Source organism: Scardinius erythrophthalmus, assembly GCF_964197995.2.
Source record: "Scardinius erythrophthalmus genome assembly, chromosome: 1".
NCBI classification, from domain to species: domain Eukaryota; kingdom Metazoa; phylum Chordata; class Actinopteri; order Cypriniformes; family Leuciscidae; genus Scardinius; species Scardinius erythrophthalmus.
In genome coordinates, this window is record NC_138221.1 from 73,395,637 (window position 1) to 73,423,203 (window position 27,567).

Sequence of the window (27,567 nt, forward strand, 5' to 3'; positions counted from 1 at the left end):
AAGAGTCTTGATTTCTTTATATGATGAACAGATTTAATTTAGGCTGAAATCTTTTTCATTCTCAGATTTCATTAAAAATATCTTAATGTGCGTTTCGAAGATGAATGAAAGTCATACTGGTTTGGAACAACATGAGGGTGAGTAATTGATGACATTTTTTGAGTTACTACTCCCAAAACTATATTAACACAACTATATTAGTCCTCACTTCCTTCCTTTGCTCTGTCATCTCAACTTAGTTATTCCCGCTGGTATCTGTCCAGCAGTAGTAGGTCTCTGAAGATTAATCGTACAACTGTGTCAAACAGAGAAGAGATCAAAACATTTGAAGTAGTACGCAACTCCAGTGGCAAATGCAAGAACCTTGATAATTAAAAATACAAACCATTTACAACAAGGTGTTGCTAATATTTCATATAGAATTGAGTGAGATTTTATCTCATTAGTTCACAGAAGAAAGCTTTAGATTTGTCACAGCATGTTGCTTCAGTGCTTCCACTCACTCATACACAGACAACTCGCATTAGAAAAAAAACAACTTTGACCAGAGAGACCAAAGCACTGTATCTGGTTATCATAGAATAAGATGTCCAACTTTTACTGCAGTAGAGACAGACCTGTAACATACAGAGCCCGATATGACTTCAGTGTGAATCTGAAGCCAAAGCAAAATACATAATCATTTGAGATAATGCTGCTTTTAAAATACTGTTGGAATTAAAAGCTGTTAATGCTTTTAATAGAGAAACCGCATGAATATTTTTTCCCAGTACACCAACTCAAAATAACCACAACTATTGATAATGCAAAGAGTTGTCCTGTTTTTGTTGTCTCTAACTGTAGTCTGTATTCACTTCAGAGGTTTTTCTTACAGTTCAGGAGCTTGCACCACTTTTCCATTCACCCTTTTCCCAGTCTCCTCCTTTACCAAAGCTGTCTTCCTGTGTAAGTGGGAGGGGCGGATGGAACCTGTGGAAAAAAAAAAGAAACAAAATTAGCCATTAAGAAGCAGGCATATTTACAGTCAAGACATTTACATTAGATGAGTGGTGTTTCATAGGTGGGAAAACACCTCTCAAGCGCATTAGACAGAACACACAATCTGTCAGCACCTGACATGACTCCAATCTCTCTGGTGTAGATTTTCTCCTCTTGGAACGCCTTTTATGAAATTGTTTTCACAAGATAATACTGTAAATTTATCTTGTTTAGATGGAGTGGTAAGATGTTTTGTTTTCTAGGTTGTTATATCCTTTTGAGTCTTGCTATAGGGACTTCTGTCTTTCTATGTTTTTATCCTTTTTACCAAAATGGTCTTACTACTCATCTTTGTATTAAGAACATTTGAATTCCTTTTTTTGTTGAAATAACTAAAACTGTGTTGTTCTGGGATTTACATACTTCCCAGTATTTCAACAGAGGATCTCATTGTGATCTCAGCAAGAGCATGTCGACTCTTCTGACAGATCCTACACACTTGCCATCTGGTCTCTGCTTTGTCATTTCTCTGCTAATTCAGTTGCTGAGAATCAGAGAGTTAGCTTCAAAAATGTTTGTCTGCTGAATGACTCATGCTCCTTAGAACCTTAGTGAATGCAAGGTTGCTAAACAACAAAACTTTTATTTTGAAATGACTTCAAGTTTCGCCCCAGAACATGCTTTCTTCAGATCTCCTAAGATATCTGAGAATGGTGGTGAAGTAGCCAAGTCACTGTGATAATGCCAAGTAAGATGTGTTCTTTGATCAAAAAAAAGAAAAAAGAAAAAAGAAGATTGGTCCTGGATCAACATTCCCGTCAAAGAAACAGTCTAAACCTGAATCCTACACATAACCCAAACCCTAACCTACCAATAAATTCAGAGAAATTATAGGTTGATATGAATGGTGTACATGCCCCTAACCCAAGCCAAATCCAAATATTCACATTTCACTGATTTGTTCGATGTTGTTCAGGACCTACAAGGATATTGATCCAGGAACATGTCCTGTTTGGTTAAATCCTATTCACCGCTAATAGTAGAAATTGCTTTAAATGTAGAATTCTGCCTAAGGGCCTGAATGAATGTAACTTGTAGAGCCTTGCCATATTATCAAAACAAGGAAGAGACAAGTGTAATAAAAGGAATTAACTAAAGTTAACTTTAAGCTAATTAAGTAACTAAAATGTTGTTTCTCTGAAACTAAAAAAGTGAAGAAACTTCTTCTAAAATCAAGAAATAAACTATGATTATTTTTTTTATTTTTTTAACAGATGTCAATTATAACATCTAATGCAAATTATAAAATCATATACTAAATTATAAATTATATACTAATGGCCTCTGGAATGAGGTTTCGTTAAGTGATATTTATGTTCTACATACAGTAGTAAAGTGATGAGTCCAAGCATGGCAACTGTTGCGCTGAGCCGCACTGCAGTGGGAGAAAAGAGTGAGCACCAGGAGTTCCAGACAAGATGAGTTCCAGACTAGATGAGTTCCAGACTGGATGAGTTCCAGACAAGATGAGTTCCAGGCTAGATGAGTTCCAGACTAGGTGAGTTCCAGACTAGGCGAGTTCCAGATTAGTTGAGTTCCAGACAAGATGAGTTCCAGACTGGATGAGTTCCAGACAGGATGAGTTCCAGACAAGGTGAGTTCCAGACAAGATGAGTTCCAGACTAGTTGAGTTCTAGACTAGGTGAGTTCCAGACAGGATGAGTTCCAGACTGGATGAGTTCCAGACAAGATGAGTTCCAGACAAGATGAGTTCCAGACAGGATGAGTTCCAGACAAGGTGAGTTCCAGACAAGATGAGTTCCAGACTAGATGAGTTCCAGACAAAATGAGTTCCAGACTAGAAGAGTTCCAGACAAGATGAGTTCCAGACAAGGTGAGTTCCAGACTAGGTAAGTTCCAGATTAGTTGAGTTCCAGACTGGATGAGTTCCAGACTGGATGAGTTCCAGACTAGATGAGTTCCAGACAAGATGAGTTCCAGACTGGATGAGTTCCAGACTAGATGAGTTCCAGAAAAGATGAGTTCCAGACTAGTTGAGTTCCAGACTGGGTGAGTTCCAGACTAGATGAGTTCCAGACTAGTTGAGTTCCAGACTAGATGAGTTCCAGACTGAAAGAGTTCCAGACAAGATGAGTTCCAGACTAGTTGAGTTTCAGACTAGATGAGTTCCAGACTAGATGAGTTCCAGACAAGATGAGTTTCAGACTAGTTGAGTTCTAGACTAGGTGAGTTCCAGACAGGATGAGTTCCAGACTGGATGAGTTCCAGACAAGATGAGTTCCAGACAAGATGAGTTCCAGACAGGATGAGTTCCAGACAAGGTGAGTTCCAGACAAGATGAGTTCCAGACTAGATGAGTTCCAGACAAAATGAGTTCCAGACTAGAAGAGTTCCAGACAAGATGAGTTCCAGACAAGGTGAGTTCCAGACTAGGTAAGTTCCAGATTAGTTGAGTTCCAGACAAGATGAGTTCCAGACAGGATGAGTTCCAGACAAGATGAGTTCCAGACTAGATGAGTTCCAGACAAAATGAGTTACACTAGAAGAGTTCCAGACAAGGTGAGTTCCAGACTAGGTGAGTTCCAGATTAGTTGAGTTCCAGACTAGTTGAGTTCCAGACTAGATGAGTTCCAGACAAGATGAGTTCCAGACTAGTTGAGTTCCAGACTAGTTGAGTTCCAGACTGGATGAGTTCCAGACTAGGTGAGTTCCAGACTGGATGAGTTCCAGACTAGTTGAGTTCCAGACTAGATGTCTGGAATCACACAGATAAAGGTTTCTTGGAAGTGGAAGTTCTGAAGTCTGTGCAGAAGGTCCTGACAATCTTAATCTCATAGATAGAGGACCCTTGAAGAGAAGGTTTGTTTGCGGGTGCAACATACGTTTGTCGTTGTTGCTGTTTTCAAACTCCCCAAACTTCCTTAGTTTCAGGACTTGGAACTCTTGCCTGTTTTTTATTTTTGTTTCAGTTAGCTTCTTTTTTTCAGAATTCTCCTTCTGTCTCAGAGAGAACCTTTTAATCCTTACTGAGCAGGAGGTTAATTAAAACTATTAATTAATTACAAGGGAGAGAGCAAAGCAGTTCCTTTGTCTGGTGGTCTCTGTATCTGAAGTTTCCCAGTTTCCTCCCTTACAAATAATTAAAAGCCATCAAGACAATATCAAGATTTTAATACAGTGGTGTAAATTTTATAGATGAGCATAGTAGAATACAGGAATACAGGTGATGTCAGGAACTCATCTTGTCTGAAACTCCTGGTGCTCCTGGATTCCCCAGCACTTCATGTTCAATGCTTCCTGGACTCTTTTTTTTCTTAGTTGGGAATTGTTTAGCGACATTTTCTTTCAAAATAATGGCTACTGTTTATTAAAAATTAAATTACAAAAAAGGATCAATCTTGATTTTTAGATATGGAGTAAGATAAACTCAAAGTTAGATTGTTCCAAAGTCAAGGATGGAAAGCATGTTGTGATTGTATACAGATGTTGTTTTTCTCTGCCAAAATTTTAAATCCACTTCTTCATGTGCAAAGTATAGCCATGTATCAGCAAAACAGAAATGCTGTTTCTGACAGGGCCTGTCTCAAACTCGAGTCAGTCAATAGCTTGTCTCACACTTGTCAGATGTAGTAAGGAATTTTGGAATAAGGTTTCTCCAGGCCTATTTATAAAACATATACAGTAAAGTGAAATACTCACTGCTCCTCCGTTTAGGATCATGGTCATCTCAGTCGGTTGGTAGACGTTACTTCTGAAAGGCGCGCTGGGTCTGGCCGCTGTGTTGCCATTATGATGACTGCCACTCCTCAAACCTACAAAAGTAAAGGATGGATGTTAGGATCTATAAAATATATTAATATATTATATATTAAAATATAATAAGTGTTCTATTCATCTTTGTGCCTAGTTGTACCTGCAGTATTTTCATCAAACGCATATCCCTGGTTCTCCACAAACTGCCTGTGTGAAAGTGGGATGTCCTCATCAAGGCTGGCCTCTCTCATGCGTGAGGAATTCTGGGACGTGTCGAAATAGTCTGGAGCAGAAGGCTGAGCTGGTCCTCGAAGACATGCGTGGGTTTCAGGAGCAGCGTGGCACAGCAACAACAGCCAACCCTGAGCTACCAGCGCTACAGCTAACGCTGGGTCATCCCAGTCTGGAGACTTCCCAAGCACTGTGTTTCCATACACGTAGAAACCAACCCAAGCCACCCACAAGAGAATGGACAGCAAGCAGGAGACCAGAAGCCACACAACATTACAGTGCCACGGTCGTGCCTTCCCACACAGCGCTAATGTTGCGGTTAACAGGGCTGCTAGCAGGAGCGCTAGCACATATGCGCACGCAAGCGCAAAGTCCAGAGGCTGATACTGGCAAGCCGGGTTACCCTCCCGAATCACGGTTAGCAGGAGCCACTCTGCAGCGATAATACCCTGCACTGCCGTCAACCCTAACGCTAGTCCAACGAGGGCACAGCCGCCGGGGCTACGAGACTCGCGAGCTAGCCTGCGCAGCCTGACGCCCTGTGCCAACATGCAGGCAAAGCATAGAGAGAAGAACACCCCCCAGAGGGCACGGCGCACCAAACAAATGCTCTCGTTGTGCTCAATAAGGTACGCGAAGCTAAGCCCGAACAGCCCGATGATGCCGATCAGCAGGAGGAGAACGGGGCCGATGCCACTCCGCTTCGGGGCCTCGGTCACTAAATGCAGGCGACACAGTAACACCAGCAGCAGTAAAACAGCAGCGAACACACCGGCCGCAGCCACCACCTCCACCACTACACCCCACACAGCATCCAGGTCACACAGGAGAGTGTAGGGGCGCTGGAGACCAAACCCACAGCCAAACGGGACCGTCGGGTTCTCGTCCTGAGAACAGCTCACATCCAGCCCGGTGAGCAGCAGGAACAGCACAGGGGAAAATGCCATCTGAGGAAGAGAGAGAGAAAATGAGAATGACAGAGCAATTCTTAGTCCAATTTGTGTTTTTAAAACATGGCCTAACACATCCAGTGAGAGCCAAAAAAAATTTCTTGGACACCTAAATCCCACTTCAAGAGTGGATGTCATTGCATTCAAATATTAGAATATTATCTGTAAACAAATGATGCTGCCTTCAAGTGGACCGGGAAACCTCTAACTTTGAAGATGAGCATTTGTTCTTATGAAGATGAGCATTAAATTATTGTTCTAATGACATAAAAAAAAAGCTTTCTATCATTTTATTTTTCTTTAGAAAATTACATTTTAAGGGTGTATTCACACCAGGAAAGTCCGATAGTTCACTTTGCTTTGGTCCGGACCAAATACAATGTTGATTTATTTTATTTTTTTGGTACGGTTCGCTTTCACACTGCTCTTTTTGCAAGTGAACCAAAATTTGTAAACAAAACCACACGTGTGCTAAGGTCGTCCATTTATTGGACAGGAATTCTCAAGCAGGGAAAAGCAGGAAGTGCAAAAACAGGCTCAGCATGGAGATATTTTGTAATGCAATATTTGTTCTTTTACTGATTTGGTGTTTGTGGCGAGCACAACGAGGTCGAGGGCCGTGGGAGGACGGCGCGAGGCCGGTGGCGTGATTGATAATGAGCGACACGTGCGCGACGCACCGGTCTCGCATCTCTCACGGAGGAGCGGAAGCATAAAGCAGGAGCGGCGACAGTGAAGAGCGAGAGAGGAACAGGCCTGTGTTTTAGTTGATGTTTTGTTTCTGTTTTGTGTGGCCAGCAGTCGTCCGCGAGGGGCTGCTGGCTTTTACTTTCATTTTGTATGTGGTTTATTTTTTCAGTAAAAGTCTTTCAATGTTCGCCGGTTCCCGCCTCCTTCTTCCCGTAACAACATACCTCGTTACAGTGTTATTCTCTACAAACGCAATATGAAGAAACTAATGAGCATCATATGATACAATGTCATCTATTCCGGCAGAGGGAACATGCTTTTAAACCATTTAAGCACGATAAGAAAAAAGAGAACGCTCTGTCTGTGAATGTCCTGATGCACACACGACGCGCAGAAAGACGCACAACAGTATCGTGTGCACTGACAGCGCACTGGAATTCTCTTTCTGTTTCGCGTTTGAACGAACAATAACACACACCATTATACCAAAATGTCCGTTTTGTTAAAGGGACACTGTGGAGAAATTGTGTTTTTGTCAAACAGCGACCCCTAGAGTCACTGTGGAATACTTGCACTGTCGTAAATACCCCTCCAGCTGGCAAACTAGTTCGTGAGGCAAGCTAGGCAATAAAACATAACGCAAAAAACACGTAAGAGAACGGGTGTTTGTTGTCTGTTAACAGCTCTGATAATCGAAAGCTAGCTAGACATATGTGGAAATTATTGGACTGGTCTAATTATCAGCAATGGATGAATGAACAGCATGTAAAAAAATGACATACTACAAGCAAGCGCAACAACGCACAACATAGAATGCAAACAAGTTTACAAATAAGAGATTTATTTACTGGCCACCTCGTGCGTTTTCTCAGATCGGATAGCTATCAGATTTATCAAAACGATTATATTTACATCTGGTCACATAAATGTGTTTTTGCGAAACTGATGTAAATCCGATTTTCAATTCTCGCGCTATATGCAGATTTAATGGAGTGCACGTCACCGAAAGCAACAGATATGCATTTTATTGATCATCAGCTAAAATTTCAAAATCAAAGACCGCAATAAGAGAGAGCAGCAACAGCCCTGGTAAGATAATTTAGTTTCTTTACTTTTAATGATGATGATGATTGTGTGTTAAGCATCTGCGACTTACTTTCACTTTGATTTGCGATAGTTTGCACGTTGGCTTGATGAACTGATGCGCGTCGTCATATCTGGCAATAACATATAGCCTATAACACGCTCTCACACGTTTTTTTTATTATTTATTTTTTAGCATTTTTGGGAGGAGTATAATAATAATAATAATAATAACGCACGAAGGAGTACAATTTACATGTGGTTTCAACAACCAGATGCATTTACACTTGTTCAGTTTCGTCTGGAATGCGTCTCAGACCTCCTCCTGAAGTGGTTTGAGCGATCGGATTCAAATCTGTCTTGAATGGGTTTCGGAGGGCATTTACACCTGGTTTTTTCACGATCGGATAGCTATCCGATCTGAGAAAACGCATGAAGTGGCCAGGTCTAAACACAACAGCCCCCATGACAAAACCATACGCACGAAAGCTGAAAACAAACGCTGGTTGGCCTCTCACGTCCATAGACAGTATATAAACGCTCACGTCCGAATTTGAGGAAGTGGTGGGGGAAGTGACGTATGCCGTAAAGCAGTCGAATTTTGTAGTTCTTTTTGTGCTCTGGTTACTACCCAAACCCCGAAATTACATAGTGCCAGTAAAAGCGATACAGACCCCGTCAGGCTATGGACACTGACAGCCCTTTATTCTGGACGTAAACAAGAGCAAGCCATTGTTGCTATTAACTAAAACTGAACCGGTGGAGTCTGAGTTCACTGTAGCGCATACATTTTTCCTGAATGAACTTTCAAAAAAAGACAGAGACAAGATGTGAAACCCACATACTTTTGGTTTTGTCGGCACAGTAACACCAGCGAAAAGCTCATCTTGTTCAACTATCATTTGAATGGTCCTGACAACTGAGTCCCAGAAGGAAGAAGAGTGGATACCAGTTTCAGTAAGTGGTTTCACGATCAACCGGATCGCAGTGCCAGTGTTACTGTTATATAGGTGACAAACTGACTTGATTGCTCCTGACTGATCGATTGCTCCAGTCTATCCTGCTGCTGCTACATTGCATTAGTTTGCATCTGTAAGCTTCGTATCTTTCTGTTTTAATCATTATACTATCATTCCTTGTTGTTTATAATGCTAAATATAACTTAATCAACATCACACATTAACCTGACATCGCTAGCTTCAATCTAAATCGTCATTGCTAGCACAAGACGCTAGTAATTCGCTAGCCTGTTAGTGTGCCATCCGTGCGCTCTTTATTTATTTATTTATTTATTCTCTAGCGCTATTTATTTATTTTTTTGCGCGCCTTTTACGAGTTCATCAAAAAACTGTGGTGAGTATCAGTCAACAAACACGGTGAGTCATGTCATCTCCTCTCATTGTTACTTGCACCTCATGCAACATGTATAGCATAGCCTTCTCTGTCAGCACAGGATTTACATGTGATAAATGCAGGGAGATAGTAAAGCTGACAGGGAAGATTTCAGAACTAGAGACACGCATCCAAACTTTAATCGAGGTTAATTGTAAGAGTGCTAGGGCTTTAGATACTGCTTTGGATGCGACTAGCTTAGTGAACTCTGTACACTGTTCGGTTCCGGCTGAAGTAGAGCCCGTGCAGCAGGGCAACGCTCTAATCGCGGGACAACACACCGCTCTTCCGTTCCGATTACAACATCAAACAGATTCTCCCCACTCAGTGAAACACCCACTGAGAATTCTGTTGATTGTGCCCTAGTTATTGGTGATTCTATTACACGGAACGTGAAAATAGAGACACCAGCGAACATAGTCACATGTTTGCCGGGAGCCAGAGCGCCTGACATCAAAGCAAATTTAAAAGTGCTGGCTAATGCTAATCGTAAATTCTCTAAGATTATTATTCACGCCGGCACTAATGATGTTAGACTCCGACAGTCAGAGATCACAAAAATTAACATTAAAGAGGTGTGTGAACTTGCAAGTACGATGTCAGGCACTGTAATTTGCTCTGGCCCCCTTCCTGTTCGCAGGAGTGATGAGATAGTTAGTAGATCCTCACTCAATCGCTGGTTGTCAAAGTGGTGTCCCCAAAATAATATAGAATTCATAGACAATTGGAAAAGTTTTTGGGGCAGACCTGACCTGTTGAAAAGAGATGGTATTCATCCCTCCTGGGATGGTGCTGCTCTTCTCTCTAGTAATATGGCACATAGTCTTAGAGCTCAAACATGACAATCTGGGGCTCAGATCAGGAAGCAGACAGACTGGCTAAACCGACCGTCTGCTAGCTGTCTCACGTCACCAAGGTCAGATAAATCCCATCACATAGAGCCTCTTTCATCTAGATATCATAGAGACTGTGTCTGTTCATAAACAAGAACATCGTCTAAAAGGCAAAGGGGGAGGTGTTTCTGTAATTTATATTAATATCTTCAGAATTACTGAGAAGTCTTGTTTTGAATATAATTCTTGAAGTGTTGTTGCTTAATGTAACATTATCTAGTGTAAATGATAAATCACGTTTAACATTTATGCTGGCTACTGTATACAGGCCACCAGGGCACCATACAGACTTTATCAAAGAATTTGCTGATTTTCTATCAGAGTTAGTATTGGCTGCAGATAAAGTACTAATTGTTGGTGATTTTAATATACATGTGGATAACGAAAAAGATGCATTAGGATTGGCATTTAAAGATAGTCTGAACTCAATTGGAGTTAGACAACACGTGTCAGGACCTACTCATCGTCGTAATCATACTCTAGATCTAATATTATCACATGGAATCAATGTTGATGCCGTTGAAATTCTGCAGCAGAGTGATGACATCTCAGATCATTATCTAGTCTCGTGTAAACTTCATTTAGCTAAGGCTGCAAAGCCGACTCCGTGTTACAAATATGTTAGACCTATCACTTCTGCCACCAAAGATTGCTTTATCAATAATCTTCCTGATCAGTTTCATCATCTCAGCATCCCGGATAGCTTAGAAGAACTCGATATTGCGACAGAAACTCTTAATTTTCTCTTTTCCAGCACTTTAGACAGTTGCTCTTTTGCACTTAAAGAAGATTAAAGAAAATAGTCCAACGCCGTGGTACACTGAGCACACTCAGGCCCTTAAAGGGACACTTCACCCATTTGCATTAAGCTTTGCATTGTTAGAAACCCAGTCATTCTATTGAATGGTCGTGCAACACTCTCTCATTTTCCCCTGAGATGGGAGAAATCTGTTATTTACCTCTTACACTTCTTCCTACAATGACGCAAAAATCGTCATTTTGCGTCATTGTAGGAGGAAGTGTAAGAGGGGGGGATTTCTGTTGAGACTACAAGCACTAGTTCCTCATCTTTCCCAGGGGGCGGGACCCGCTCACGCTACAGACCTATTACAGATCAGTGGGTGGGACTTTATGCTCTGAAACTGAAAGCAATATCCTCCATCTTGTTTGAAGCTAAGCTAACAGGCGCTGTGGAGACAGATGTAAAGTTATGACAATAGCGGAGGAGAGTGCTCCATATGATATAGACTAGAGGAAGAGGATTTCGGAAGTCTGATGCTTGAATCAGGTGTTTGTGGCTACCTTTACAAGCCGCATTATAGCAAAGAGCAGCCGAGGCAGAAGACCTGCCTGCCGCGGACGAGGAGCCCGGACTGGCTCGAGTTAGGGCGGACTGGTGGCGCCGGTGATCTCACTATGCAACTACGAACCGCTATGAACACAGAGATAGAGTCCGTCTGCGGCAAAGAATTTCAACGATGACAATTTCTCCTGGACGAAATCTCTGAATCAGACGAGGACACGGACGTTTGTGTTGTGAACAAGTTTCCTAGTTTCGCACCGCATATGTTCTGACTGAACATCCAGGTACCATGCAATAATTCACCTTTTCGAAAGAAATACAAACGAGGAGTAATACACTAATGAGTTCGCCAACTAACTAGAGATTTTGTGTGAATGTGAAATTAATTTCAAGCTCTGGTGGTAGCTAGACTTGTAGACGGAAGAGTGATTTCTCTTATAGGCAGATATGCGCTTTCTGGATTAGTGGGAGTGGCTTGCGGAGCTGTGCAATGTGGTGCATTGTGGGAGTTGTTGTCTTTCATACAAATGCGTCCTGAAGTTATTTTTTGTCTTTTCTCGGTCACAAAGGCACCAAATTCAAAATTTCTTTTACATTTCGACTACATATATGACCCACTTTAAATAAAAAGCAATGTTCAAATGGGTGAAATGCCCCTTTAAGAGAGCAGCCAGAAAAATGGAGCACAACAGGAAGAAAAGAAAACTAGAGGTATTTCGCATTTCATGGAAAGACAGTTCGCTTGCATACAGAAAGGCCTTAAAAGCTGCTAGATCTGCTTATTTTTTAAACCTATTAGAAGAAAATAAACAAAACCCTAGGTATTTATTTGAAATTGTGGCTAAACTAACAAAAAATAAATCTTCAACCCCAGATGTTTCCAAGCAGCACAGCAGTAATGACTTTATGAACTTCTTTACTAACAACATTGATAATATCAGGGAGAAAATTATAACTATGCAACCGTCTACTACAGTATCGCATCAGGCAGTGCATTGTAGTGTCCTCGAAGAAAAATGTGATTCATTCATTGCTATAGGAGAGGAAGAATTTACTAAACTTATTAAATCATCTAAATCGACAACATGTATGTTAGACCCTATCCCGACTAAGCTACTGAAAGAGATGCTTCCAGAGGTCATAGATCCTCTTCTTAATATCATTAATTCATCTTTGTCACTAGGATATGTACCAAAAAACTTTAAGCTGGCTAGGATTAAACCGCTTGTTAAAAAACCGCAACTTGGTCCTAGAGAATTAGTCAATTACAGGCCGATCTCGAATCTACCTTTTCTGTCAAAGATACTAGAAAAGGCAGTAACCTCACAACTATGTTCCTTTTTAGAAAGAGATTATATCTGTGAGGATTTTCAGTCCGGATTTAGACCGTACCATAGTACCGAGACTGTTCTCGTTAGAGTCACAAATGATTTGCTCCTTTCATCCGATCGTGGTTTTATCTCGCTATTAGTGTTACTCGATCTTAGTGCTGCATTTGACACTATTGACCACAACATTCTTTTAAATAGACTTGAAAATTATGTTGGCATTAGTGGAATTGCACTAGCATGGTTTAAATCATACTTATCTGTCCGTTATCAGTTTGTAGCAGTAAATGAAGAGCTGTCTCATCGATCACAAGTTCAGTATGGCGTACCTCAAGGCTCAGTACTAGGACCGCTGCTGTTCACTCTGTACATGCTACCCTTAGGAGATATCATTAGGAAGCATGGCATTAGTTTTCACTGTTATGCTGATGATACTCAGCTCTATATTTCTTCACGCCCCTACGAAACTTACCAATTCACAAAATTAACGGAATGCATAGCTGATATAAAAAATTGGCTGGCAATTTTACTACTACTAAATTCTGAAAAAACAGAGATTCTAATTATTGGACAAAAAACATCCTCACGTAATAACCTAGAATACTGTCTAACACTTGATGGCTGCTCTGTTAACTCTTTGTCGTCGGCAAAGAGTATAGAAGTACCAAGAGGCGAAACTCTATTGCAGTTTTGACAACAGCCACTAGGTGGCGCTTCGGTAGCGCGGCCACCATTTTGGACTGAACCAACGGCTTTACCATTAGCACAACTACCGTATACAGCATTAACATTATGTCTGGAAATAATTGGAAACAAAGAAAACAGTGTTCTGCCATCAACTGCAACAACGACCAGTGTACAACCAATCAACTAGCATTTCATAGATTCCCCAAATATCCAGAGAGGTAAAGTAGAAAAGGTTTTTATTAACTTTAAAGTGAGCTAACGTCAACGATAACAGGTGCTGTAACGTTAATGTAAGCTATTCCATAACCGCAGTAACAGTTTGCTAACGTTATGTATTTGGTCGAAATTGTCAAGACTCGAAATGGGCTTTTTAAATCGCATACTTTCAGAGATATATGAACACCTAACCTGGCAAATGACCGCTTTATTAATTCATTGTTATCACTAAATTAACCCTTTAACTGTCACCTTTTTTTCGCAAAAACATGAAAATCACTATCCAAACTTAAATGGTTGTAATTCAAGAATGCTTTGGAATATAGACCTATGGTTGGTCTTGTTTTAGAGAAGACATTTGTCAGATTATTATTGAAGTGAAATAAATTATGAAAGTGAAACAGAAAAAAGTTATATAAGTTTGAGTTTATTAAAATGTACTAATTTAAAAAATATAATTATTTATATTTTATATAATATATATATATATTACAAAATATATTTTACTCTATAACTGCAAGAAAATGAAAGCAAAAAATCTGAACAAGTTGTGTTCCACATTTTAGGTTGATATGTTGATATTTCGCTCCCTCACCCTTTCTGCCGTGTGCTCTAACGTTACACGGTTTGGAGCTGTGCGCTCTTGCTTGCTCGCTCTAGATTCCGGGAGATTTGAGCTAATTTGCGGGCATCAGGGAGCCGCTATCAATATGCGGGAGACTCCCGGAACTTCCGGGAGACATGGGATGTCTGCTATAGAGATATTAAAAACTAGAAACTCCTATTTAGTTCATTTAACCGCTTTTGAATTTGAACCGGTATCGTTCAATTCTATGACAGCTGTGTTGCGTTCAGTCCAAGATGGTGGAGCTGCAGCTCTGCGCATGGGTGCGTTTGTTGCAATGGAACGTTCTATTGAGTTTCGCCTCTTGGTACTTCTATACTCTTTGTCGTCGGTTAGGAACCTGGGTTTGCTCTTTGATACCAATCTTTCATTTGAAAGTCACGTGTCTAGTATCTGTAAAACCGCATTCTTCCATCTTAAAAATATATCTAAATTACGCCATATGCTTTCAATGACAAATGCGGAACAATTAGTTCATGTGTTCATGACCTCAAGGCTAGATTATTGTAATGCTCTACTGGGTGGTTGCCCTGCACGCTTAATAAACAAATTACAGCTGGTCCAAACGCAACTGACTGCTGGCGGTTGATCCTTTTCCTATTTAGCACCAAAACTTTGGAACAGTCTTCCTAACATTGTCCGGGAAGCAGACACACTCTGTCAGACAAAGACAGGCTCCTGGATCCTGATCGATTGCTCCTGTCTGCCTCGCTGCCTGCTGTGAGTGTGTTTGCTTCGGTGCTGTAAGCTCCGTTTAAGCCTCGTATTTCTTTGTTTTGAACCATCATTTACTACAATTTGTAGTTGTTTATACTACTAAAATACATCTTACCCAACATCTCAGATTAACCTGACATCGCTAGCTTCCATTACTACTAGCACAACACACTAGTAATTCGCTAACCTGTTAACGCGCCACCCGTGCGCTCAGCTATTTTTATTTATTTATTTTTCTCTCGCGCGCCCGCGCCTTTGAGTTCATAAAAAGCTCAGGTGAGTAAGAATCAGTCAACAAACATGGTGAGTAATGTCTTGTCCTGTTATTGTCACCTGCACTTCATGTCACATGTTTAGCATAGCCTTCTCTGTCGGCAATATAGGATTTATATGTTATAAATGTAAGGAGACAGTTAGGTTGACGGAGAAGATTTCAGAATTAGAGACACGCATCCAAACGTTAATTGAGGATAGTAAGAGTGCAAGAGATTTAAATACTGCTTTGGATGCGCCTAGCATAGTGAACTCTTTACATGAGTCGGTTCTGGCTGAAGTAGAGCCTGCGCAGCCGGGCAAATGGGTGACAGTGAGGGATTGCTCTAGTCGCGGATCTAAAAAACACTATTCCGTTCCGATTACCATAACAAAACGATTTGCCCCGCTCAGTGAAACACCCACTGAGAATGATTGTGCCCTAGTTATTGGCGATTCTATTACACGGAACGTGAAAATAGAGACACCAACCACCATAGTCACATGTTTGCCGGGAGCCAGAGCGCCTGACATCAAAGCAAATTTAAAAGTGCTGGCTAATGCTAATCGTAAATTCTCTAAGATCATTATTCACGTCGGCACTAATGATGTTCGACTCCGCCAGTCGGAGATCACCAAAATTAATATTAAAGAGGTGTGTGAACTCGCAAGTATGATGTCAGGCACTGTAATTTGCTCTGGCCCCCTTCCTGTTCGCAGGAGTGATGAGATAGTTAGTAGATTGTGTTCTCTTAACGGTTGGCTGTCTAAGTGGTGTCCGCAAAATAATATAGAATTCATAGACAATTGGAAAGGTTTTTGGGGCAGACCTGACCTGTTGAAAAGAGATGGTATTCATCCCTCCTGGGATGGTGCTGCTCTTCTCTCTAGTAATATGGCTCATAGTCTTAGAGCTCAAACATGACAATCTGGGGCTCAGGTCAGGAAGCAGACAGACTGGCTTAACCGACTGTCTGCTAGCGGCCTCGCGTCACCAAGGTCAGATAAATCCCATCACATAGAGCCTCTTTCACCTAGCTATCATCATATAGAGACTGTGTCTGTTCCCGGAACTTGGAAATCCAAAAAAACGTTTAAACCCATCTAAGGTTAAAAATTTAATTGATGTTCAACTAATAAAAAACAGATATAATACAGATGAACAAATGCTAAAGCTTGGGTTGCTGAATATTCGATCACTTACTTCAAAATCAATCATTGTTAATGATATGATTTCAGATAATAACCTAGATGTGCTGTGTTTGACAGAAACCTGGCTAAAACCAAACGATTACATTACTTTAAATGAGTCCACCCCGCAGGATTACTGTTATAAACATGAGCCTCGTCTGAAACGCAAAGGGGGTGGTGTTGCTGTAATTTATAGTAATATTTTCAAAACCACTAAGAAATCAAGTTTTAAATATAATTATTTTGAAGCATTGGTGCTTAATGTAAAAATATATAGTGTAAACGATAAATCATGTTTGAGATTTGTGCTGGCTACTGTATACAGACCACCAGGGCACCACACAGACTTTATCAAAGAATTTGTGGACTTTCTATCAGAATTAATATTGACTGCAGATAAAGTACTAATTGTTGGTGATTTTAATATACGCGTAGATAACGAAAAAGATGCATTGGGATTGACTTAAAGACTCAACTACTGGGTGGTTGCCCTGCACGCTTAATAAACAAACTACAGCTAGTTCAAAACGCAGCAGCTCGAGTTCTTACCAGAACCAGGAAGTATGACCATATTAGCCCGGTTCTGTCAAAACTGCATTGGCTCCCTATTAAACATCGCATCAATTTTAAAATATTGCTGATTACTTACAAAGCACTAAATGGTTTAGCTCCGCAGTACTTGAGAGAGCTCTTAACGCATTATAGTCCTTCACGTCTATTGCGATCTCAAAATTCCGGCCAGTTGATAATACCTAGAATATCAAAATCGACTGCTGGCGGTAGATCCTTTTCCTATTTAGCGGCAAAACTCTGGAACAGTCTTCCTACCATTGTCCGGGAAGCAGACACACTCTGTCAGTTCAAAGCCAGATTAAAGACACATCTCTTTTACCTAGCATTCACATAATACATTATAGACTCCTATAATTCAGTGTTAGGCTGCATAGATTAGGTCAGCCGGAACCGGGAACACTTCCCATAAATCCTGATGTACTAGTTACATCATGAGAAGAATGGCATCTACGCTAATTTTAGTGTCTGTGTTTATCCCGAGGTTTTCCTGCAGCCTGCCGGATCCAGGCCGTATCCAGATCTGATGAAGGACCTTCACCTGGACCCGATGACAACGCAGTGCTGAAGTGCCAAATAGTCTCTCCCTATGGAGGATCCCTCTACCACTCTACAGATAAAGCGTTGTCGTGAAAATTTGTTTCGCGTTCCTACCCCGAAGCGACAAAATAAAATAAAATTCTTTATCAAAATTTATAAGGAAAGACAAGTACTTTGTTTAGGCTTGGCTTGTAGGGAATTCCAAACTTGCGCACGTATATTCAAACGCACATAACTATAGAACCCATTCTTAATGCGCAATGCCCATCAGCGTCTCTCATAGGTTCGCGTTTAAAGTCTGTGTAGAGAGAATGGTGTCGTCTTAGCGGCCCCTAATTTAATAACAAATGATCATTGCGACGGAAGCAAATCAATCAAAACTAACTTTAGCTGGAAAATAACTATTAAAGAACCGCTATAAAGCCAAAACAATCTCTGTTACCTTAAATTATACGTTTATCTCTGTAAAGCTGCTTTGAAACAATCTACATTGTTAAAAGCTCTATATAAATGAAGATGACTTGACTTGACTTGTCAGTTCAAAGCTAGATTAAAGACACATCTCTTTGACCTAGCATTCACATAATACATTATAGACTTCTATAATTCAATGTTAGGCTGCATAGATTAGGTCAGCTGGAACCGGGAACACTTCCCATAAATCCTGATGTACTTGTTACATCATAAGAAGAATGGCATCTGCGCTAATTTTAGTGTCTTTGTTTATCCTGAGGTTTTCCCGCAACCTGCCGGATCCAGGCCGTATCCAGATCTGACGAAGGACCCTCGCCTGGACCCGATCCAACGCAGTGCTGAAGTGCCAACTAGTCTCTCCCTATGGAGGATCCCTTCACCACTCTACAGATAAAGCCGGTTGTCCGGAAAATTCATTTCGCGTAACTACCCCGAAGTGACAAAATATAAATAAAAGTCTGTATCAAATTTATAAGGAAAGACCAGTACTTTGTTTAGGCTTGGTCTGTAGGGAATTCCAAACCTGCGCACATATATTCAAACGCACAAAACTATAGAACAAATTCTTAATGCTCATGTGAACACCATCAGCGTTTCTCACAGGTTCGCGTTTAAAGTCTGTGTAGAGAGAATGGTGTCGTCTTAGTGGCCCCTAATTTAATAACAAATGATCGTTGCGACGGAAGCGAATCAATCAAAACTAACTTTAGCTGGAAAATAACTTTATTAAAGAACCGCTATAAAGCCAAAACAATCTCTGTTACCCTAAAATATTATATTATACGTTTGTCTCTGTAAAGCTGCTTTGAAACAATCTACATTGTTAAAAGCGCTATATAAATGATGACTTGACTTGACTTGACAAACTGCCTATTAAAGTCTATGTATTTAAGATTTCTTAATGAGAGAAAACGCTTGACTTTCGCAAAGTGTCGAAGATGGAAGAAGCTCAATATAACCACAGCAATGATTTGCTTTTCAAATTGTAAGTTGATTTATTTTTTTATTTTATTTTTTTACACAAGGAGCAATATGAGAAGCAACAATGGAAACTTGTTTCCACCATAAAATAAAACATTTTAAAAGGCAATTGCGACTTTTTTATCTCACAATTGCATGTTATAAAGTCAGAATTGCATGATATAGCCTAAAGTCACAATTCTGAGAATTGAGTTTATTTGTCCAAAGGTTGTTTTTCTGTGCGGGATCTCTAGGTCTCCTCTAAATGAGGCTCTGGTGCAAAAACTTTATTAATGAAACAACTATTTTTAAAATGAATACAATTTTCAAAATTGAGCATATTGTATTTTTTCCAAAATATTACACTGATGGAATGAGGCTTTTGATCAAATATTTTTATAGATTTTTTTAATAACATTTCTATGGGTTTTAAAATTGTATCTCCAGTGAGTGACCAGGTTGTGACGTAGTAATCTATATGTGAAAATATCATTGACTGTAGGAACATTTTAGCAGAAGTAATTGTCATTGATGGTCTGATTTGTTTAAAGGTTTGTAAATTGAATTTGATTGTGTTCGCTGTGAGTTTGATGTGTTTTTTAAATGAGAGTGTTGGGTCCAGTGTGACCCCAAGGTACTTGAACTCTTCTACAATGTCAAGCTCCACTCCCCCCAGGAACACACGTGATTTGTTTGTGAAAATCATAGCTACAGTTTTCTTTTTGTTCAATAATAGGCAGGATTTAAGGAGCCAATGCTGTATATTCTCCAGTGCCGATTTGAGGATGGATGATCAAACAGCAGACAAACGCCTAATGATGACTAATGACCACAGCAGCGGGAATCCACCTGTCACTCAAAAGTGGACACCCTTAATTATGCAGAAATGTAAGGCTTAATATAATGTAAACGGATTAAAAAAAATTCACCCTCCTCACAGTTGTCATGAAGGGCAAAATTAGCTGTATAGACCAAAGCCACTTTTTGCTCCAGGCTGTAAACGTGTTTTTTTCTGCTGTAAAGTTGGGCATTTCAACATGGGGGAGATGCAGATTTGACTCACTTTTGCAGCCAGCCTCAAGCGGCCAGCCGATGAATTGCCGTTTAATTCACTTCCATGTTGGTTTCAAGAGAGAGACAGGGAGGTTAGCACACCAAGCTAGCGCATCTTCTGCAAAGTTGAAGTGAAGGAAGTTTAGACAGAAGGGCTCGATGAGTAACTGTATCGAACGCCTTCTTTAAACCCAAAAATACTGCACCAACACAGGTGGTTTTATCAAGCAAGGATTTCACTGTTTCTATGAAGACACAGTTTGCCGTCTCTGTGGAGTGGTACTGGCGAAACCCAAACTGCATGGGGTGCAGGAGAGAATGACCGTGGCTGAGGTGTTAATTTAGCAGCTTGGCAATACACTTTTCTGCAACCTTAGGCTACGTCTACATTAATCCAGATGCATTTGAAAACGGCGTTTTCGTTTATAAACGCTCTCTGTCCACACTAGCGTTTTCAGGCGTTTTCGGACGTTTCAGTGCGGATGAGAAACTTTTGAAAAACGCCTGAAAACGCTAAATTCACCTTTACTGCACATGCGTAAAACCCCACAAAAGATCACTGATATGATTCAGATGTAAAAATAAATAATGAAGTTATTGTGCAATTCTTCTGACAGGATAATTTTATTTAGTAAAATATCTCACCATTCACTGATGCGGTCCAGGTCGCACACAGTCACCATATGTTTGGTCTAAAACGAAACTGTTCTCATGTATTGCCGCAGAACAGCAAATGTGAGTAAATTCTGTCATCTTTGCAGGACTGTGATAGGAAGAGTGTGCAATGTAGAATATTTTTAGCAACAGTGTGAAAGTGAATAGCACATAACAGGCACAATACTGGTATAAACATGAATATCTATTGGTGCAATATGCGTCACATGACTAAATTTACGCCATCGTTTTTAAATCCCACCGGTTTCACAGTCCACACTACAACGTGAAAACGGCGTTTTCAAATGTATCCACTTTGGAGTGCGTTTTCATAAAGCTTAATTTTCATTAATAAAAACGCCGTCTCAGGAAGGCCAAAACGTAGAGAAAAATATATGTTTTCAAACGAAAACGTATTAGTGTGGACATGGCCTAAGATACAACAGGGAGGATGCTGATGGGGCGATAATTTGAAATGTTTGTTTTGTTTTAAAAATTGGTGAGACTATAGCCACCTTCTATCCTGCCATTTTAATTGATAGATTTATCAGATGTGTTATCGGACATACCAGCACGTCTTTGTGTATTTAAAAAAAATGTGTGTCAAGGCCATTCGCATCTTTGGCCTTTGAGGGTTTCATGGAATTAATAATGTTAGCCACTTCCAGATCAGTTATTCGCTCTAACCTGAAAACCGGCTGTCCAGGATTAATAGGCTTACGAGCTATCTCTGACGAACTAAACATTTGTGTTATTTCATTGACAGAGTTAATAAAGAAATTGTTAAATTCAATTGCTAATTTTTTTGGATTATTTCAGCTTCTCATGGAAGTAAATCTTTGACTATCAATGGTAAGACCAGATTTTAAAAACACTTTGAGTAAGATGTCTCTTTCTTTCATAAGTATTTTGCAGTGATTATTCAGCCAGGGTAGACGGTTTTTACCTTTTCCTCTTTTTAGAGGTTCCATAACTTCTGGTATATACGTGCGCAAGGTTCCATAACTTCTGTCATTTTTTGAGTTAAATATCTGAGAGTTGGTTTCAATATCATTCAATATCAGAGAACAATTCAGACCAATTAACTTCATTTAGAGTAATATCAAGATTTTGATGTAGATGTTTTGGAATAAAACTGTAATGGTTATTAAATGTAGATGAATTTAATCGTTTTTTTACTTAATGTTCGGGAGAAAAATACAATATTATGATCAGAAAGCTTTGTGGAAAACCAGCATGGTTTGTGAATAACAGATCTATTAGAGTTTTCGAGTGGTTTGTTATTCTGATTGGTGTTTTTATTATTTGTGTTAAATTAAAATAGTCAGTAATTTGTTGTTCGTTCCTTCTTTACATTCCAGTTGATATTAAAATCACCCATTAAAGGGGTAGCTGATTATGATTTCACTTTTCTAACTTTAGTTAACGTGTAATGTTGCTGTTTGAGCATAAACAACATCTGCAAAGTTACAACACTCAAAAGGAGATATTTGCTTTTAAATAAATCACTTTTTAAGGACTACAACAAACGGCTGGTAGAGACTACACAACATTCTTCCCGGGTTAGTGACATCACTAACCCTAAAATTTACATAAACCCCGCCCCCTGAACACGATTTAGATTATCAAGACAGAATATGCTAATCAATGACTAGAAGATAACTACACATCAGCTTCATAAATTCATCAACTAACCATTCAGAAATGTCCTGTTGCTTCTACATGTTGTCTCTTCTTCTTGAGTCTCTCCATCTTTGTCTGACTCCGTTTGAACATATGACTAAACGTTTTTGAAATTTTCAGTGCATGTCTGTGTGAGTGTAAGCTGTTGAAGCTCCGCCCCCTGTGCCGAGTGCAGTAGCTCATTTGCATTTAAAGTAACAGACACAAAATGATACGTTTTTGCTCACCCTCAAAAAGTGAGCATTTCAACATGCTATATAAAAATATCTGTGGGGTATTTTGAGCTAAAACTTCACATACACACCAAGGTTATTTTCGTAAACGAAAACTGAAACTAAGACTAAAACTATTGGTCAAAAAACATTTTCGTAAACTGAAATAAAATAAAAAAATCTGAATAAATGAAAAACTAAAACTAAACGAAACTAACAAAAGTTACTGAAAAACTAACTGAAATAAAATAATAATTAGCAAAAATAAATAATCGTTTTCGTATTTAATAAGCTCTTTACTTTGGTGGAAAATCTGACCTGTGGCTGTTTAGGGAAATGCCTGTAAATGGCGCTTCACACGCGTGAAGTTGCTGAGGCGATTAACCGCTGTCCTGTGACGCGCTCAATGAAGGACCAGCGAACACATCGCTAGTCCTAAGCGGCTGTTCATAAAGGATGCGTCTGTGGCAGTGGAATGGGATATAATAACTCAAGGTAATGGGACGTAAGTTGAACATGAGCGCAGCATTTTTAGAATGTCCTTTCATTTGCGAGACGCGGGTGCAACAGCAAAACAAGTCCGTCAAGCAAAAACTGTACGCCACTATGTAAGCGTACTGTACGTTTGAGATGTCATGCTTTCATGAAGGTTGACACTGCAACGTGCTATTGTTATCTTTGTTTTTACAAAAGATTTTCTGCTAATAATATTATTATCCATGTGGAGACATGTCCCGGGACACTACACACACACACACGCGCATACACAAACACACACACGCGCGCATACACAAACAGACAAACACACGCACACACATACACACACACACACACACACACACACTCTGGTCCACTATCTTTGTTGGGACGTAATGGTTTTTATACTGTACAAACTGTATATTCTGTCTCCTTACACTAACCCGACCCCTAAACCTACTCATCTCACACACACACACACACACACACACACACACACACACACACACACACACACACACACACACACACACACACACTCTAACCCGACTCCTAAACCTACCCATCACACACGTACGCTAACCCGACCCCTAAACCTTCCCATCACACACACACTAACACGACTCCTAAAACTACCCATCACACACACACGCTAACCCGACCCCTAAACCTACCCATCACAAACACACACACAGACACACACACACACACACACACACACACACACTCTAACCCGACTCCTAAACCTACCCATCACACACGTACGCTAACCCGACCCCTAAACCTTCCCATCACACACACACTAACACGACTCCTAAAACTACCCATCACACACACACGCTAACCCGACCCCTAAACCTACCCATCACAAACACACACACACACACACACACACACACACACACACACACACTAACACTAACTCTGCATTTTTACAATTTCAAAAAACTCATTCTGTATGATTTATAATCTTGTGTACCTCAGTTTAGGTCCCCACAGCCGTGAATGTGTGTGCATTCAGATTTAAGTCTCCACCGGGATAGAAAAACATGTACACACTCACACACTGCATAGATACTTCATTATTTAATCACACTGGCTTCACAGCAGGTTGTCAGATTAATTTAGATGTTTTTTGTTGTTGTATGTACCAGTGCCACTCAGCTACATTGTACAGCTGAAAAAAGTAAACTATGTTTAACAAGATTTCATCTTTAATATGAATTAGTTTGTCTGAATTTTTGATCTTTTTTTTTTTTTTTTGTATACTTTTAAGTTCCATTTATTTGGTGCTTTGTTCAATCTCAAACCATTATTTTTATTTTTATTATTAAGATGTCTGCACAAGAGTTAACTGTAATCTCGGCAAACATTAAACTTTGCTGAAATTGCTGAAATGGTCTACCCTGGAAGTGTTCTGTTTGCTCTGCTAAACTAATTACTAAAACTGAAACTAAATAAAATAAAAACTAAATAGAAATGTGTTTGCAAAATAAAAACTAAAATAAAACTAACAAAACCATTAATGAAACTAACTAAAACTAAACTTAAATTTAAAGCAAAATTGAAAACGATATTAAAATAAAAACTAATTTAAAAAAGCAAAACTATAATAACCTTGATACACACTCTGAAGACATCAAATACTTATTTTACATCTTGTGAAAAGGGCATTATGCCACCCATTTAAAATAATTTCCTTGGTTTTATCACATTGATTAAGGAGAAGTTTAAGTTGTTCATAATTTTTTTTTTTTTTTTTGCAGTGGGCTTTCTATATATAGACACTATAACAAAAGACATTGTTGCAGAAAGTGATATCTCAACACCCACACATTCCAAAGCAATTTCACTTGGCCATTCAATCATTGTGCACTTTAGAGCATTTCTAACATACATTATTACTCCCCCACCCCTCCCATTATTTCTGTCCTTTCTAAATACATTATACCCAGGCATATTGTAAGTCTACTGTTGTTTTTGTTTTGTTTTCCTTTTCCCTTCCTCACATTTACATTTTATCAGTATTATTATATTGATAATCTCTTCCTATTTTTTTCAGTGTGTGAAATACTATGTATGTATACTGTGTAATGTGTCCACTGAAAATATTCTGGATTTGTATGTTTTATGATGGGACCTTGAACCTTTTATGGACTTGAAAGGACCATTACCAAATATTCTCCTGGTGATTTCCCACACTTCACAAAAAGTGAAAACTTTCACTTGCACTGATATAGCAAGACATTTTCTTGCTGTGTAAATGCATTTATATAGTACTTCATATTCTTCAATCTTTTAATCTTCGGCTGAAATATAAACTGATATTTATACGATGTGACAGAAAATCATCTGTGTAAAATGTCTGCTTTCCCAGCATGTCTCAAGCTCAGCTGAGGCAATAGAGAGATGGTTTATGAAGCAGTTTAGACCATTCCTGACTCGAGATCAGATCAGATCAGAACAGTGTCCTCAAATCTCATCTGATTTCATCGACCAATCAGCTGTGAGCAAAGGATGAAGTCACTCCACCTGTTTCTGCTCCAAGGTCACGACTCACGACATAGCAAATGATTTTTAAAGACAAAAACGTCTGGCTTTTAGTAACACTTATTTAGAATAATACAATAAAATTTTGTATGATTTAGATATTATTTATGTAATTATTAATCGATCACATGTACAAATTTAGTTTATCAATTATTTTTACACAGTTTTAAGTAATAAATATATAAAGGTAATATAAATACACTTTAGAATCAATAGATTAAGCTATGAAATGACTATATGAGAGCTTAAAATTTCAATAACTTTATCAACTGTGTAAACTAACTTCACAACTTTTACTTGCACTGATATAGCAAGACTTTTTCTTTTAGTTGTCCTCTTTCATAGACAGCCATTTTGTTCTTGCTGTGTAAATGTGTCTAAATGCCTAATATTTTTTTTAAAAGCTCGTAATATTCTGCAGAAGAGAGAAATGAATCGCAGTTTCACTCTTTCTCAGCATGTGATTGGCTGTTCGCTGCTGATGTCACACCTAAACTCCTAAACTCAGGATCAACGCCTGAGTTGACAGAGAAAGTTGATGATTATCATGGTACCAACCAAGCCTGGTTGGATTGGTTTGGTTTTGTCAACTCCAAACTAATCCTGTAACCTGGAGTTTCTTCAACTACCATCATGGTACCCAGGACTTTTGTTGCACTTGAACCACGAATACACACACAAAAACCCTCAATTTGACCCCCATAGGAATGAATGGAATACGAGGAATGCTTCAGCACACATAGAAAAACCTAAAAATGCTCAAAATTCAAACCAAAAATGCTTAAACTTAAGTAATTAATTATTATTTTAAAATGTCTACATGTGTATCTGAATGCACACTGAAGCAACTGACTTTAGGACCCAGAGGATATAGAGCTCATCTAGAGTCATGAAATATCATGTTATAATATTTATTTTCCACAAGAGGTCAGCAAAGACACCCAATGTAAGATATTTTGAGCTGAATTAAAAGGGTTATGCATGAAATTCTGAGTTATTTTGAATTTAAGTTGAAAGAATGTGTGGAATGTGCTTAAATTACTATTTATTTATTGGTCAAATCTAGTAATTTAAAGGTAAAAAAAATTATTTGCATTAAAAATAGAAAAAAAGTATTTTCTTATTGCTTTGTGGACAAAAAGAAAGTAAAATTTTAGGGCTTTGGGTCATTTTGACCCATGAGGGAAAGATTTGTCACAAAGTGCGAGGGAAGGATGAGGGTTTATGCGCAAACAAACAAACCATGTACGATCTGTATAGCGATACGCAGTCAGGTCAGGGTGTTGGTACAGCGTTTTTTTTGTCATCCAGCTTGACTGTAGTTATTTGTATAACTGAAAGCTCTAAACAAATGTAACGTTTATTCCCCCACAGATCATCATATATTAATCGCTTTGACGTTGTGAATAAAATGATTTGCATATGCAAATGAAAAGACTTTCTCCATAGGGGGCTTCGCCTGATATTTTAATGCGGTGACATTCAAACAGGTGTGACTCAGTTGTCCAAACATTTTTGTGGCCACTGTATGTGTACGTAGTTTTAGCAAATCGATCCCCATAAATATCTTAGCATAAAGGGAGTCATGGGTTAATATTAAATAAAGCCGACAGCTTACCTTAGTATAAGATATATTCAGCGGCAAAACAGTTACCTTGAAAATGATGGTCTAAGAGATGGACCCTGCACAACAAAAGAAACCGTTTTAGTTTTCACACATTTCATGTTACATACACAACTAAATGTCTCTTAAAACTTTGATAGGATTCAAACTTTTATGCATTTTATGGTACAGGTACAGCATTTATATGAGAAATGGAGTATAGTATTCACGTATTAATGCTATGGTTCTGTGAGACCGCTCAAACACTGATGAATTATCGTGCACTCATGCTCAGTGCTTTATAACTCTTAACTTAATATACATGTATAGCAGTGGGCAAAAGCAAAAAATCTCATTTCAATACATTTAAAAAAAAGCAGTCATCAACAACTTAATATTATACTGTAAAAAAATGCCAACAGTATCTTAAAGGTTGACTGCATGCTTTCCAATGTTAATTCAGCTCAGCCAGAGACTGTAC

General features: G+C 39.2%; 1 protein-coding gene across 2 annotated transcripts in view; it reads right to left on the reverse strand.

Moving 5' to 3' along the window:
• Positions 1 to 569: 569 nt before the first annotated feature.
• Positions 570 to 27,567, reverse strand: part of gprc5ba (G protein-coupled receptor, class C, group 5, member Ba) — a 50,971-nt gene continuing 23,973 nt past the window's right edge. Inside the window, exons 2-5 of one of the 2 annotated variants that reach the window (XM_081383713.1) lie at positions 27,138 to 27,166; positions 4,913 to 5,930; positions 4,699 to 4,811; positions 570 to 969 (exon numbers count right to left, since the gene is read on the reverse strand). In XM_081383713.1, the coding sequence (XP_081239839.1) occupies positions 925 to 969; positions 4,699 to 4,811; positions 4,913 to 5,930 (1,176 nt within the window). In that variant the 5' untranslated portion in view covers positions 27,138 to 27,166 and the 3' untranslated portion in view covers positions 570 to 924. Of the gene's footprint in view, positions 970 to 4,698; positions 4,812 to 4,912; positions 5,931 to 27,101; positions 27,167 to 27,567 lie in introns of both variants that reach the window. The other variant, XM_081383714.1, reaches the window with a different exon arrangement.